The 16,221-nt window shown below is 44.6% G+C and overlaps 1 protein-coding gene across 1 annotated transcript in view; it reads right to left on the reverse strand.

The window, feature by feature from the left end:
* Nucleotides 1–4,754: 4,754 nt before the first annotated feature.
* Nucleotides 4,755–16,221, reverse strand: part of NHERF4 (NHERF family PDZ scaffold protein 4) — a 70,103-nt gene continuing 58,636 nt past the window's right edge. Inside the window, exons 6-7 of the mRNA XM_088443804.1 lie at nucleotides 9,657–9,752; nucleotides 4,755–4,899 (exon numbers count right to left, since the gene is read on the reverse strand). Of these exons, the coding sequence (XP_088299930.1) occupies nucleotides 4,831–4,899; nucleotides 9,657–9,752 (165 nt within the window). The 3' untranslated portion in view covers nucleotides 4,755–4,830. The remainder of the gene's footprint in view (nucleotides 4,900–9,656; nucleotides 9,753–16,221) is intronic.

The following is a 16,221-nucleotide window of genomic DNA, read 5'->3' on the forward strand; positions in this document are numbered from 1 at the left end:
TAAAATGTTGATGAATTGTAGAATGCTAACTTGCTCAGTATGGGCCTGATTGGTTAGAAAATGATTACTGTCATGAACCCGGCCTCTCACATACAACAATCTGGACCAGCGGATTGTGACGGCGCACCTTGGTCACTTACCAAAATCACACTGCCACCACGAAAGGGAATACCAGGCCCTTTGCATTTCCCGAGCATATTATTAATATTCTACCTTCAATTACACACAGGTTTGTAGCATGGGCCTCACAGGCTCACAGTGTCAATGAGAACCACAGAGAATATGCTATATTAAATATGTTTAATTCAAAAAACTGTTTCCAAGGCTTAGTTACATAAAATGATCAATACAATGACATACAGATTACTATGCAAATAATTTCAGAAATAAAAAGGAATAACACAGCGTTTTAGGACACTTACAATGAGGCCAAAAATCAGATCACAGGAAATTAGCTTGGCACATTTTAGTCTAAGGCTTCTCCCCAGAAATGGATATTGAATGCTGGGTTTGCTACCCTCATAGGTTACCTGGGCGCGGTGGGTAGGCCCATAACCATGATTATGCCAAAACCTCTATTTATGTATTGCAAAATGTATTATATTATATATAATTAGTAATGTTGGAGTTGTGCACCTGTATTCTTCTTTTTGTGTTTGCAACATTACTCTCCACAGGTAGCACCTCCCATTATATATATATATATTCAGGGTGTGCAGTCTAGGGCCCTTTTCTACATATTCTATTTAGTCTTCTCCTATGCACACCTGAAGGCATGAGACTCCTTCAACCTAGGCTAGCACCCCTTCCCACCTGTCCCCTATTGGTTTTAAACAGGAATCTGGCATTTTGACTGCACTTTAGTAAGAGGCACAATCTAGGTAAGTCCTACAAATTTTTGGTGCAGCTATGGGTTGATTTTTGGGGCGTGGGTCCCCTGGATTGCTTTGGTTGGGCTGCTTCAGGGCATCGCATTATAAGCACATTTTTCCTTTCTTGCACTTATATTATTTGTTTAATATATATGTATTAATTTTCACCTTGCTATATGCAGCAGCAGCTGCTCTCATCTATCTAACACCTTTTTACACTTCACCTTTCCTCATTAGAGTGATGCCCTGGGGTGGCTCAGCTGGGCTGGTTTGGGGGTGGCCTGCGCTCTGGATTTCAACCTCAGTATGTTAGGGACCTACCCTCAGAGGTTACCTGGGCGCGGTGGGTAGGCCCATAACCATGGCCATGATTATGCCAAAACCTCTAATTATTTATTGCAAAATTCTATTGCAAAATGTATTATATTATATATAATTAGTAATGTTGGAGTTGCACACCTGTATTCTTCTTTTTGTGTTTGCATTGCTTTTTATAGACATCCATTTTGTTCCCACTTGAACACAGTATCCCTGTCAGGTTAGCAGGACTTAAGATTTACCATAATAATATATGTGACTTGTATTATCCATCTGGTCAGGAAATATATTGTATTCAATGATCTGCAAAGTCGTATAACCTGTTCTCTCTGAGGAATGTGAGCCAGTCGCTGACTTCACAAGATTTGTCATCTTTGTAGGGCAGTGACTTAATTCCTTTGTGCTTCAAAAGAGAAGATAAAGTGTTTTGGAACACAGGAGCTCATTCAGACCTGCTCGGTAATGCGTTCTTTCACACCCAGCAAGGCAGGCGATCGCACGGCAAGACATAAGCACGCCCACTATGTTTTGGCGTGCGATCACTCTGAGTATGCAGATGCCCACCAGCCTGTCTTAAGACTCCCACTTGCGCACATCATCTCCAGGAAGTGCATGAAACCATTGGTACATCGAGCACCATCGGATGCGATCGCATCGCTTGAGGTTGACTAAACCCTGCCGCAAGCACTGCGATCACTTCAGTGTGAAATACAACCAAGTGACGTGTACAATGATGCTGCCTGTTAATTATGCACGCCTCTTAAACGGCATTAAGACGCTCAGACACGCCTGCGTTCGCACCTCCACTCCCCCTTTTCAAGTGGCCGCCCCTGTCACCACCCACAAACAGCTTCTCTTGTCACTCACTTTGCTGGGCTGTCTATGCACAGCGAGCAAATGCTTCACGATCTTTTGCAGTGCTTCGCGCACGTGCATTGCGATGCGTATGCATACGCGCAGCAAGCAACAGTCGGCAAGCTACGAGCGAACGCTTCCTAGCGAGCAGGACTTAATCAGCTCCACAGACCTCTCCGTCAGGTCATGCTGGGGTAAATAAACACTCTTAGGGGTCTATTTACTAAGCAGTGTTAGGAGACACCTTGTCACAAGTGATAAGGTACCAGCCAATCAGCTCCCAACTGTAATTTTTCAAACACAGCCTGTGACATGACAGTTGGGAGCTGATTGGCTGGTACCTTATCACTTTTCCCTCTGTCTCCTAACACTGCAATGCAAGTAGTCACAATGCAATTCTGCAATGTTTCGGTTTAATTATATGCCTGATGACAGTTTATAATTAAACCGAAACGTTGCAGAATTGTGACTACTTGCATTACTGAATTACAAGTCCCGGAGTGCCTCTCCAACTTGCTGTTTATTTATCCTTTCTGGTTGCACCTGGGCCATTTATTTCTTCCAAACGGGTGAGTGCTGGTTGTGTTTGTGCTTTGATATATATATGTATATATATATATATATACACACACATATCTATATATATATATATGTATATATATACAGAATTCGTTATACTCGGCACTAACACCTCCCACACTTATACTGACAGTCCGGTGCCTTCCACAAAATTGATTATAAAGTACAGAAGGATGAGGTGGCACTCAGACATAACATCAAGAAAAATTTAGACACAGAGCCTCAGCTTGTCAACGTTTCAATTCTATTTAGAGAATTTTCGTCAGGACATGATATGTATATATATGTATAAAATGAAGTAATGCCGGCACTCCACAATAACAATAATATTCGCCTGGGTGCCCTCTAATGGTTAATAAAGCAAATATGCAAATAGGAAAAAACAGCGGCACTCACAGCACTTGAAGAAAAAAGACTCACGACTCCAGGGAGTCTGCATTCAACGTTTCAGTCAAAGCGACTTTTTTCAAGAACAACAAAGTGATGATATATATACCTCACACGATGGGCGGCACTCAGAAAAAATGGCTAGACACAGGCAGAAAGTATGTTCAACGTTTCAAGAAGCTTAATATCTCGTCTTCAGGATACAAATAACATATAAACACTAAACTTATAAATCCTTTCCCTCGTGGTCTCACGGAGAGGCTGACGAAGCCCACCAATGATGTCATCATGCCTTACCGTTCAGCCCAGCTGACGATTATCAATCACTTTACAATGTAGCCGTGCACAATTAGACACACATACACAAACACCATATAAAAACACATACAGTTCAAAATTATAACACCAAAGAGAACTAATAATCCATGGCAAACAGCGACATTAATTATATATAACTGTTTCTAATTTCTCACTATTACATCCAAATTTAGTTAACTATATCTCCTATAAAGAATCAAGGCAAACGACTTTACATCAATATCTACATATATCATACATGTTTAAGCAGGGCCGGATTAAGGTCTGTGGGGGCCCCTGGGCAACAAACTTGTGGGGGCCCCTATGAAACTGCTATATATAGTCCAAACCCCAAATGGATGGATGGATATATATATATTTATACACATACATACACACACACACAGTATATATATATATATACAAGCTATATATACTGTACATATGTATATATGGGTGTGTGTGTATATATATATATATATATATACAGTGTGTGTATGTATATATAAACACACAGTATATTTAAATTCTAAGCATATATATATATATATATATATATATATATACACACACACACAGGATATATGCATACATATTTATATGGCTATATATATTATATAGCTATACATAGTGTGTGTGTATATATATATATATATATAAAAATGTGAGCTACCTGCCTGTCAGCTCTGTAGCTCAGCTCACGATAACTGCACCGCTGAGTCTGAGCTGTGTCTCAGGGGAAGGCTTAGAACAAAGGAGCCACTGGCACTGAAAATCTTCTCTATGTGCTGCAGCCTCGGCTTCTGACAGTCAAACTCTCGCGAGACTTGGCGTCATCTCGCGAGACTTTGTCTTTGCGAGCCGACGCTGCAGCAGAAGATTTTCAGTGGCTGGCTCTGACTATCGAAGCTCCTCGGTGGCCGCTGTTTAGGGAACAGTTGAGCCGCCGGAGAGGATCAGAGCGGAGACAGCTACATGCTGTTCTCCAATACAATATTTGTAACAGTGGCATGTCTGGGGACAATGTGGGGGCCCCCTATGTGTGGGGACCCCTGGACGACCACCCCTAACGCCCCGCCTATAATCCGGCCCTGTGTTTAAGTTCATAAGCTCTATAGCACCCAAAACAATGGTTGTTATAAAAAACAATGCAACCCATTATTCTCATTGAACCCCTTGGGGGACATAGTACCCAAGCGGATTATCCATTGTGCTTCACAACGTAACAAGTTTTCAGAATGATCACCTTGTCGTTATAGTGATTGATGGTGGGAGTGCTGCCTTTCTGTGATTATATATATATATATATATATATATATATATATATATATATATATATATATAGTATAAAGTGTAGATTCCAACTGTACAAATAATATTTTTTACTGTAATTCAACAATACACACATATCTGGAGTCTTCATCATAGAAATGATTAATGATTGTCTGTGTTTTTTAAGTGAACTTTCCCATGCAGGGTAATTAGTATCACTGTCCCAAACAGGATTTGGAAGATGCTCATTTTACTCCTCGCTGCTCTGTACCACTGTGTTGTCTTTTTCTGTTTCCAGCTGTGACAAAGTTTCTTCTTCCTGTGAGACAAAGAATAATTACAAATGTAACCAGATGTACAGAACACTGTGAAGGTAGAAAGCGTGTTCAGGCCCCATAAATAGCACATGGACTGCTTCACACTATCCTCTGTCTTCTCACTTGTGTATGGGTTTAGGAACCTATTTATCACGTAATATTTCTGGGATATTCTCCACGAACACCCAATTCAGGCGGTACCCACACATTAAGTGTCCCCGTAAAAGATATCGCTTGACCCCATTAGCTACAGTAACACCATCTCCAGATGATGTTAGCAATTGTAAACTACAGGCTACTGTCTGCAGAATTTATCAGGAGCGGGTTTCCTCCCCAGCACCCATCGTTTGCACATTCGCAGTCAGCAGACAGTGCATGCACAGAACGGCGCTGGGATCCTGAATGAGTAGTGAAGTGATCCACACTGCAGTTATTGGTTCCAATTGGAGCCCCTGTCCCTGTGTGTGTCTATTAATACATTCACGTGATCCTTAATTTCTGTCGCTGCTGGTCGGAGGAATCCTGGACGGGATGCAGTCAGGATACCGGCGGGCGCTATCTCGCCCGCCAACATCACGACACTTACATTCCGACATGGGACTAAAGATAGGCATCGAAATCCCGACGCCTCTCATTAGCCCCATTACGGAATCCAGACATCCGACATACCGAATAAAGGTATGCCGGGTGTCTTAGCGTCTAGCCGCGGGGGGGGAGGGTTATTTTGAGGGACCCTCGGGGGGACTTAGGGTTTGGCACCCCCCGGGAGAGTTAGGGTAGTGGAGGGGGGGGTTTAGGCTTAGGCACCACTAGGGGGTGCTTAGGGTTAGGCACCTCCTCTGGGAGAGTTAGGTTTAGGGTGCGGGGAGGGGGGGTAAGGTTTAGGCACTAACGGGGGGAAGTTGGGGTTAGGCACTAGGGGGGGGGGGTTAGGGGTAGGCACCCCTAAGGGAGGGTTAGGGGGGGAGAGGTGAGGGTTAGAGTACTTACCTTCAGCTGTCGGGAATTCGACCAGCTGGGCTGCCGCTGTCGGTATTTGATCCGACGGCATTACATACCGATTCCATCCCGGACAGTTGGTGTAGATGATACATGATCACCAAAAGATGACAGAACACAGGGCTGTACAAGTCTTCACTGGAGCAATACCTACACGAGACTCACAAAATGGCTGTAGGGTAACATATGGGGCAAGAGGCAGGGGCAATGAGCACTGGATGTCATGCCCCACTATATATATGTTTCATATGCTGTTAGTTATTGTCATGTTACCATTGCAAGGCTTTGCATCTTGTTAAATTTGTCCTTACTGGTTTTCTGAAGCTAGGGTCTGATGTCATCAGCCCTCATTTCTTCCTGTCTGTAGCTCAATGTGTGTGTCTGCCATTTTAGCTTGCAGCTGCACTTGTTGAGTTCTGGCAAATAATCATCTTTTCATCTACTATGTTATGCATAATTACAAGAATATCAGCTTGAAATAAACCTTCATCTGGATTCTTCATACGTGCATTATTAGTTGAGTTGACACTGTCTGACAAAGTCTATTGGTGTAAGTACTGGTTCAATACAGATATACACAGAGGAATTATCTCAGGGGCCTAAAGGTGCCCACACACATAGCGATATTTTACCCGATCTGGCCGATTCTGACGCATTGGAACAACAGATCGTGTAAAATATAAAATATGGCCAAATCCTGAGTAAATCGTGAGTTCCCCACTCGCAATCACGTTGCGATGCGCGTCCCCGCTGGTCGCACATCGCATCTTCAGATCTGCATTGCAGTAGGGCAGATCTGACAATCTAGGAGGCGATGCACTGTGAAAGTCTGGATGCAGGAGAGATTGTTTGAAGATTGGACACCAAATTGTGTGCAGATCGTGTAGAGATCGTGTGCTGAGCTGCCGGGAGAGTTTGAAGGGAAATCGTACACAAATCGTACACATCGGCTGATCGTGTGCAGATCGCTATGTGTGTGGGTACCTTTACACTTACAGCCTGGTTAATGAGTCAGAATACTGGCCGCAATAACTTCAACATGTACAGGGGGCGACCTTATAAGCAGCCTAAATTATGTCTCCATAGTTGGAGGCCCCATCCCCTCAGAGCTCTCAGTGCTTGCTGGACAGACATACAAAGCGACGTCCACAGACACAGCCAGCACTGATCACATGGAGGCAGTACTGCCCCCCACTTGTTCTCAAACCCAACCCATGGCACCCACACCCCTACTCGCAGCACCTATAGACGCCCCTTAAATTTACAACACCCGTACTTTCCCCAAATGCGGCTCCCCCCACTAGCAGCATCTGTAGAGCCCCTCCCCCTCTTGTGGTAACTTGAACAATTTTCCACATTCGTCAATTTTTCTTTAATAATTTGAAACATCAGTGCTTTCATTTATTTCAAGAACTTTGTGATTTGCAATATCAGCCCTCGTTTATTTTTCATAAAAATCTGCGCTGTTCTTGGAAGATTTTATGCTACTTGTCCTTTATAAGAGATTCCCCCTTAAAATACAAAAAATATGACAATGTGAGGATGATGGTATAATGGATGAAGTGGCTGCAGGTGTTGGTTTGGGTATGTAGTTAACATACATACACCGGGCATACCGGCTGATGAAATCCCGGCACCGGTATGCCACTACTGGCCATAAAAACGGTGCTGGAATACCGACAGAAGTGGACAACACGACGCCGGAATCCCGACATCTGAGATTCCGATGGTAAGTATAGTGGGGCTTGGTAGGTCTTAGCTGCAGTGGGGGGAGGGGTTAGGTTTAGGTGTCATGGGGGATTAGGGCTAGGCTAGGGGAGGTTGGGGTTAGGTACCCCCGGGGGTGGGTTAGGGTTATGCATCACTGGGGGTTTAGGTACTAAGGGGGAAGGCTTACGTTTAGGTACCAAGGGGGGAAGGTTAGGTTTAGGCACTAACGGGGAGGGTTAGGGTGGGGAGGGTTAGTGTTAGGATACAGAAAAGAAGGGTTAGGGGGAGAAGGGGGGACGGTTAACATGCTTACCGTTCCTCTTTCGGGAACTCCGTTGGTTTGTACCTTGTGGGCCTGATGTAGAGTTGGATGGAAATCAGATGCATGTGTCCTCACATTGGGCTCTATTTATTATCATTACTTTTACTAAAATAAAGTGGAAAAGGGTGTTTTCACACCCTTTTCACATTATTTTAGATTCACCTAAATTTACTACAGGGCAATTGGAGTAGAATTCGTATAATTCTACTCCAACCCCTAAGTATCACTTATTTTTAGTAATCACATTTCCCATAATTGTAATGGGAAATGCGATCTGTGTGCAAGTTACTAAAAATAAATTGTGGAAAATACCTGGGGAGGCCCGGTGATAATAACGCCATCTGGAGGTGGCGTTATCCAGGGTCTCCCCCGGTTACCGGACTCCTGCTCCGCTGTAACGTAAAAATTTACTTATCTGAGACCAGGGACCGGAGTTCGGGGCTCCGGCGATGTCCTCCCTCCAGTCAGCTGGTCTCCAATACTGCACTGCGGCCCGGTCATCAGGTGACCAGGTCCCAGTGCAGTATGGGATGTCAGCTGACTGGAGTCATGGAGGACATCACCGGAGCCCGGATCATGCAGGTAAGTGCAATTAAGGGAGGTGGGGTTGCGGGGGGTCCGCAATCACGGGGCTTAGCGCCGGGGAGTAGCAGCGGTGGCCGGTCAGCACATGCATGGGCACTTGTCACAGTATTTTTTGTGAAAATACCGTGATAAGGCTGCGGAGGGGATTCACAGGGACAGAGCTTTATCGCAAGCTCTGTCCCTGCAATGGATTTTTAGTAAATCCCTGTGATATTGCAATGTGAATTCAGTCGGTAATATCACACTACAATCTGCATTCCCTTTGCGGATTGTAATAAATAGAGCCCATTGTGTATATGGAAAAATGCATATAGTACAGTATATTCACCCATATGCAAAGTTATATAGATCTTGTGGTGCACTCGCATCCTCATCATTAGTGTGCAAGTGCACCAGCCTATACTAGGTGCAAAAGGTATGTATGAAACCAGTTGTATTTACGTCCAGCTCTGCATAGCCTGCGGATGTGTACCTTCACTAAACTTTGTCTACAACCCAGTTACAACTTACCAGTCAAAAGTGGAGATGTTATTGAAAAGCATACAATTCTGCATCGCCCTTACTTGCCTACGCTTGATACCGGAGCATGCGTAGTGCCGAAACACACAAGATATGCTCGGCCAACAGCCATACGTTAAATTCGGCATCATGTGTGTTACAATGGATATGCTCTTCTAAAATCCCGTAGTGGTTGTTTACCGTATATACACTTTTTAGTTAGCCATAGTGTTGTGAATTTGTAGGAGGTCTGGTAAATTGAGTATTTATGAGTAGTTACTGAATGTAAACCTTTGGGGATGGATGTTTACTGTACTTGTGGGCTCCCTTTAAGTGAAAATCTGCCCAGGCTGTCTAATGGCTGTGTTTTGTTTAGGCAGTACACAGTACGCTGTACAAGTAGTCATGCGCTCATAGAGTCCAGTGTGTGCACGAGCACACCCTAATGTTGGAGGCCATCTCCTTGCCTGTCAACAAAAACACTGGTGTCTAACAGTGTTGATGAGCGAGTCACCTAAGACAAAGCAGAAACTCGGTGTCCTCCCCTTCCTTTTACACCTTAATTATCCATGTCCTTGGAGGAGTAAAGCAGTGTACCTGTACTATATAAAATACACTGCTTAGTTATACTTGCCATAAGCTCACCTGTGTAGTGTTAGATGCAGATATGTCATCCACAACATCAGCAGGATTTTTGGGACAGTCCTTGTTTTCATAAAAAAGCAGAGGGGAAACTCCAATCTAGTTGAGTAAAATCATAGAATGCAAAAATTAGCAATTGTCTTTATTTCAGCCGCTGACAATATACTGCTAAATATTCAGTTGTCCTTGTATACAATATTTTCTACAGTGGGCAAATACAGTATGGTGAAATTTTCCTATTATTTCCTACATCTATACTATAGTCGACCTAACTCAATGTCGACCAATTACCTGTCAACCTATTAATCGTGTTGACCTACTGGCTGTCAACCTTCTGGCGTCAACCTATGGACTGTCTATGTTTTTAGTGTAGACCTACCATCCAGATATCCTATCACTGTATTATATTAAAGCATCTGCAGAGCAGGTACTTATGCAGGAGAGGCATTTGTACCTAATAATAACATCCATTTTGTGTAATGAATATTTTCTGTTCTTCTCATTAGTCTGATTTAAATGTTCTATATTGTACTATACTTTTCAAATATTGATATGATGTGAAAAGTGTAAAATGTATTTATTTAATTAACTTCAACTATGAGACATACTGATCACGTGAAAATTTTAAAATGTGATTTATAAATGTTATATATAGTGAGGGTATTTAGCAAAAGAAACCGCAGCGAATATAGGAGATATATGCTGTTGTCCTCTCTTTATGGTCGCAAATGCAGCACCAATAAGTTTTTATGGAGAATGTGTAAATGCCACTACTATCTGCATTTAGCAGCAGAAATTGAGATTTGCGAGACCAAACAACTGTTTTCCAAATTTCAAATGTCCATTTTTGGTGAGCTACAGTTTCTAAGCTGACAGGAGTGGAATCCAATGTTGCCTGTAGCTTTCCCACTTCAATGTTTGGTTTGCTTTCCATTCAGAATTGCTCTTCTGCATTGAGTTACTATTGTTTTCATCCTTAACCAGTGTCGCCCTGAGCTCATTCATTAACCAGGTGATTTTACACACAGAACTGCAGATAGCTGGGTGCCTGACTGTAAGAAACTGCGCGAGTGTTGGAGCTAAGTGCTCACCTCAAAGGATGGCTCAGAGTCTCTGAGTATCTCAGTTTTATGTCACTTCTGCTGGAGCAAATCAATGAAGTAATCCTAAAGGTATCCTGGTATATCTCACACACCGCTCAGAGCATCGATTCAGATATACAGTATATGCAATGCCGATATTTATGCAGTTGAGTGATTACCGGCCATCTGCTCATGCTTCTTAGCCGCAAGGTGCAAGGACAGTTGTAATTAGGGGTGTGCACCGGCCACTTTTCGTGTTTTGTGTTTTGGTTTTGGATCTGGATCTTTCTTCGTGTTTTGGATCTGGATTGGTTTTGCCAAAACCACCCTTCCGTGTTTTGGGTTCTGGGTTTTGTGTTTTGGATCTGTATTTTTTTTTAAAAAAGCATAAAAACAGCTAAAATCACAGAATTTGTGGGTTTTTCTGCTCCTATGCTATTATTAACCTCAATAACCTTCATTTCCACTCATTTCCAGTCAATTCTGAACACCTCACAATATTGTTTTTATGGCCAAAAGGTTGCACCGAGGTAGCTGGATGACTATGCTAAGCGACACGAGTGGGCGGCACAAACACGTGGCCCATCTAGGAGTGACACTGCAGTGGCAGACAGGATGGCAGTTTGAAAAACTAGGCCCCAAACAGTACATACTGTAAAGAAAAAAAAGAGGTGCAAGATGGAATTGTCCTTGGGCCCTCCCACCCACCCTTATGTTGTATAAATAGGAAATGCACACTTAACAAACCAATCATTTCAGCGCCAGGGTCTGCCACATGACTGTGGCTGAAATGATTGGTTCGTTTGGGCCCCCACAAAACAAGCTGGCAATTAATGTGTCCCTGCACAAACTGGTTCTACGGAGGCAAGATGTCGTCCTCATCCTCCTCATACACCGATTCCTTGGATAAAACAGGAAAAAGGGATTTAGGTGACCCTGGACTGCTTACGGTCTTAGCCAAAGTTTCTGAACTTGACAGTAACTTTTTATGAACGCGCTGCAGGTGCCGTATAAGGGAGGATGTTCCTAGGTGGTTAACGTCCCTACCCCTACTTATTTCACCTTTACATATGGTACATATGGCAAGACAGTTGTTGTCCGGATTTGGATAGAAATATTGCCAGACCAAATAGGTGGAATGTTTGGTCTTCTGCCCAGGCATGACCGTGATGGGCTTTTTCATCCCACGGACAACAACTGTCTCCCCCGGAGCCTGATTTAAACAAACCACATCACCATCAGAATCCTCCTCGCCAACTTCCTCCTCAGTGCCAGCTACACCAGTATCCTCATCCTGTTGTACTTCAACAGTGACATCTTCAATTTGCATATCAGCAAGTGGACTGTGGGTGCTCCTTTCAGCACTTGCAGGGGGCGTGCAAATGGTGGAAAGAGCCACCTCTTCCCGTTCAGTGCTGGGAAGGTCAGGCATCGCAACCGCCACCACACTTGGACTCTCCTTGGGGATTTGTGATATCTTCTTAGAATGCACAGTTCTTCGCTGTGCTTTTGCCAGCTTAACTCGTTTGATTTTTTTAACGGGAGGAGGGCTTCCATCGTCATGTGAAGCTGAACCACTAGTCATGAACATAGGGAAAGACCTTAGCCGTTCCTTGCCACTCCGTGTCGTAAATGGCTTATTGGCAAGTTTACGTTTCTCTTCAGATGATTTAAATGTTTTTTTCAAGGTCATTTTCCTGAACTTTGTCATTTGGGACTGTATGTGCCCTCTACTATGACATTGGGCATCGGCCTTGGCAGACGACGTTGATGGCATGTTATCGTCTATGTCATGACTAGTGGCAGTAGCTTCAGCACTAGGAGGAAGTGGTTCTTGATCTTTCCCTATTTTATTTTTATCGGAGAAAGTTTGGTCCTCCATTTATGTTATATTGATATATACGTGCGGCTAAGGCGCACACAAACACAGAAAATAATTTTTTATTTTTGTTGGAGACTAGTGCACTTTGTGGGTTACACCACCCTTTAAGAAATGAGCCAGCCGGCCCTTTACTTATGACACAGGTGCACGCTTGGCAATACTTTGTTGATGCACGTGCGGCTACTGCGCACACAATTCACAAACACAGAAAATATTTTTTTATTTGGTTTGGAGTGTACTTTGGGGATTATAGCACCCTTTAACGGTCAAGCCAGGCGGCCCTTTACTTATGACACAGGCGCACGCTTGGCACTACTTTGTTGATGCACGTGCGGCTACTGCGCACACAATTCACAAACACAGAAAATATTTTTTTATTTGGTTTGGACTGGTGTACTTTGGGGGTTACACCACCCTTTAACGGTCAAGCCAGGCGGCCCTTTACTTATGACACAGGCGCACGCTTGGCACTACTTTGTTGATGCACGTGCAGCTACTGCGCACACAATTCACAAACACAGAAAAAAATTTTTTATTTGGTTTGGAGTGTACTTTGGGGGTTACAGCACCCTTTAACGGTCAAGCCAGCCGGCCCTTTACTTATGACACAGGCGCACGCTTGGCACTACTTTGTTGATGCACGTGCGGCTACTGCGCACACAATTCACAAACACAGAAAATAATTTTTTTTTTGGTTTGGACTGGAGTGTACTTTGGGGGTTACAGCACCCTTTAACGGTCAAGCCAGGCGGCCCTTTACTTATGACACAGGCGCACGCTTGGCACTACTTTGTTGATGCACGTGCAGCTACTGTGCACACAATTCACAAACACAGAAAAAAAATTTTTATTTGGTTTGGAGTGTACTTTGGGGGTTACAGCACTCTTTAACGGTCAAGCCAGCCGGCCCTTTACTTATGACACAGGCGCACGCTTGGCACTACTTTGTTGATGCACATGTGGCAACTGCGCACACAATTCACAAACACAGAAAATAATTTTTTATTTGGTTTGGAGTATACTTTGGGGGTTACAGCACCCTTTAACGGTCAAGCCAGCCGGCCCTTTACTTATGACACAGGCGCACGCTTGGCACTACTTTGTTGATGCACGTGCGGCTACTGCGCACACAATTCACAAACACAGAAAATATATTATTTGTTTAGCACTTGGGGGAAGCACCCCTGACGAACAGAGCACCCCTTTAGGACTGGGACACTGCACAGGACTTTGGAGTGGACACAGCCCCTATGGACAACTGACTGCACAACACAGTCCAGCCAGCCCCTATGGACTTTGAAGTAGTGGACACAGCCCCTATTAACAACAGCAGCACAGCACAACACAGCCAGCCCCTATGGACTTAGAAGTAGTGGACACAGCCCCTATGGACAACAGCAGCACAGCGCAGCACAGCACATTACTACTCTGCACTACACTACACTACACAGCCCAGCCAGCCCTAACTTCCACCCTCCCTCTTCACTGTCCACAGCCGAGTGAGAAAATGGCGCCGACGCGGGTACCTTATATAGGATCCAAAACCCGCGAGACTCGGAAGGCAGGATGATGACGTTTTGCCTCGATTTCAGAATCCGAGTCAGGCGGGAAAGGTCGAGCCTGACTCGGATCGGACTCGGATCGGGGGGGGCTCGGGAGGGTTCGGATTTCAGAAATCCTAACCCGCTCACCCCTAGTTGTAATGAAGATTTATTCGCAAGTGATTGACAACAGGGGCCATTTTGTGGGATGTAACAGGGAGAGGTGGCAAAAATTCTATAGTGTTGTGAGTATTTTTAGGACATGTATCTACCTACATCTGTAGTCCCATACACAGAAAATATGGCACCAACGTCTCAGTTCCCACGCCCATTCTGAGTGACCATATGATTACTCAGATGGCTGATTATACTAAACAGCCATTTTGCATCTGACATGATATATCAATTTCCTATACCATCAGAAATTTGATATCATATAAGGTTTTTGAGATATTTTGAACAATTTAAATTTGAAACAAAGTATTTAGGGCTCTATTTACTACAATCCGCATTTGTAATGCAGATTGTAGTGTGATATTATCGACTGAATTCGCATTGCGAATTCAGGCAATATCACAAGGATCTACTACAAATCCCTTGCAGGGACAGAGCTTGCAATAAAGATCTGTCCCTGCGAATCCCCTCCACACACTGGTCACGGTATTTTCGCAAAAAATACCGTGACAAAGTGCCCGCGCATGCGCCAACCGACCGTCGCTCCTACCACCCGGCACCAAGCCCATGCCCCCGTCGTTAAGCCCCGCCCCCCGCGATCGCGGACCCCCCCGCCCTCCCCCCTCCCTTAATAGCACTTACCTGCAGTCATCGGTGCTCCGGTGATGTCTTCCATGCCCACGGTCAGCTGATATCCCATACTGCACTGGGACCCGATCACCTGATGACCGGGCCCCAGTGCACTATGGGAGATCAGCTGAACGGAGTGGAGTCAGCAGCCTAGCCCCGATCACAGGTCCATGGAGTCAGGTAAGTGAATTTTTTTTTTTACTTTTTTTTTTGTTGCAGAGATCAGCTTGCGGTCTGTTCAGACCACACAGCTGATCACTGGGAGCGGCTCCAGGCTCTGCCTTTTAGAGCAGAGCAGGAGGCCGGTAACCGTGGAGACCCTGGATAACGCCACCTACAGGTGGAGTTATTATCGCAGGGCTTTCCCCGGTATTTTTTTACAATTTATTTTTAGTAACTTTGGTCAGATCACATTTCCCATTACAATTATGGGAAATGCGATCTGCTTACTAAAAATAAGTGATACTTAGGGGTTGGAGTAGAATTTTACGAATTCTACTCCATTTGCCCTGTAATAACTACAGGTGATACTAAAATAATGTGAAAAGGGTGTGAAAACACCCTTTTTCACTTTATTTTAGTAAAAATAATGTTAATAAATAGAGCCCTTAATCACAGTAAGTGCTTAGCAAGACTCCCTACTGCCTGCACCAGGGCCGCCATCAGGGGTACTGCAGTCCTGGGCCCAGACACTCTGCAGAATGGGGGGGGCCCGCTCGCTCCTACAGCACCCCCTCGCTCTAACCACCCACACTACCCCCTGCCTCAAAGGGGGCATCTCCTCCACTGTTCCTACTTAACAGAGGAGCAGCCGAGCGGAGAGCTGATTAGCATCAGCGGCGCTCCTCCTCTGTGATCTGCTGCTCTTTACTGGTTGTGGGCCGCCGTCACATACAGTAGCAGCCGGCCGCGACCCTGACCAGCCGGAAGTGCGGGTGTGCAGGTAGGAGGACATTGCGGCGTCTGTCATTGTATGGACTATGGAGCGGAGGGGAGCCGGGAGAGCAGTAGCAGTGGCACCTGTAATCCCTATCAGAGGGAGTAAGTACTGGGGAGGGGGGACTGAGTGGTACTTTTAAAGAACCAGATAGTGTATTAATGACTTTAATATAGATTAGATACACCTCCGATGCTATATATATGTGTGGAGGGGGGGGGCCTGCCTAATTTGACAGTCCCGGGCCCCACAACTTGTAATGGCAGCCCTGGCCTGCACTATGAGGTACGCATTCTGCCCAATCTTCTCATCCTCTATATTA

The sequence above is a fragment of the Taudactylus pleione genome, unplaced genomic scaffold, assembly GCF_031769625.1.
Source record: "Taudactylus pleione unplaced genomic scaffold, aTauple2 ptg000334l, whole genome shotgun sequence".
Taxonomy (NCBI): Eukaryota; Metazoa; Chordata; class Amphibia; order Anura; family Myobatrachidae; genus Taudactylus; species Taudactylus pleione.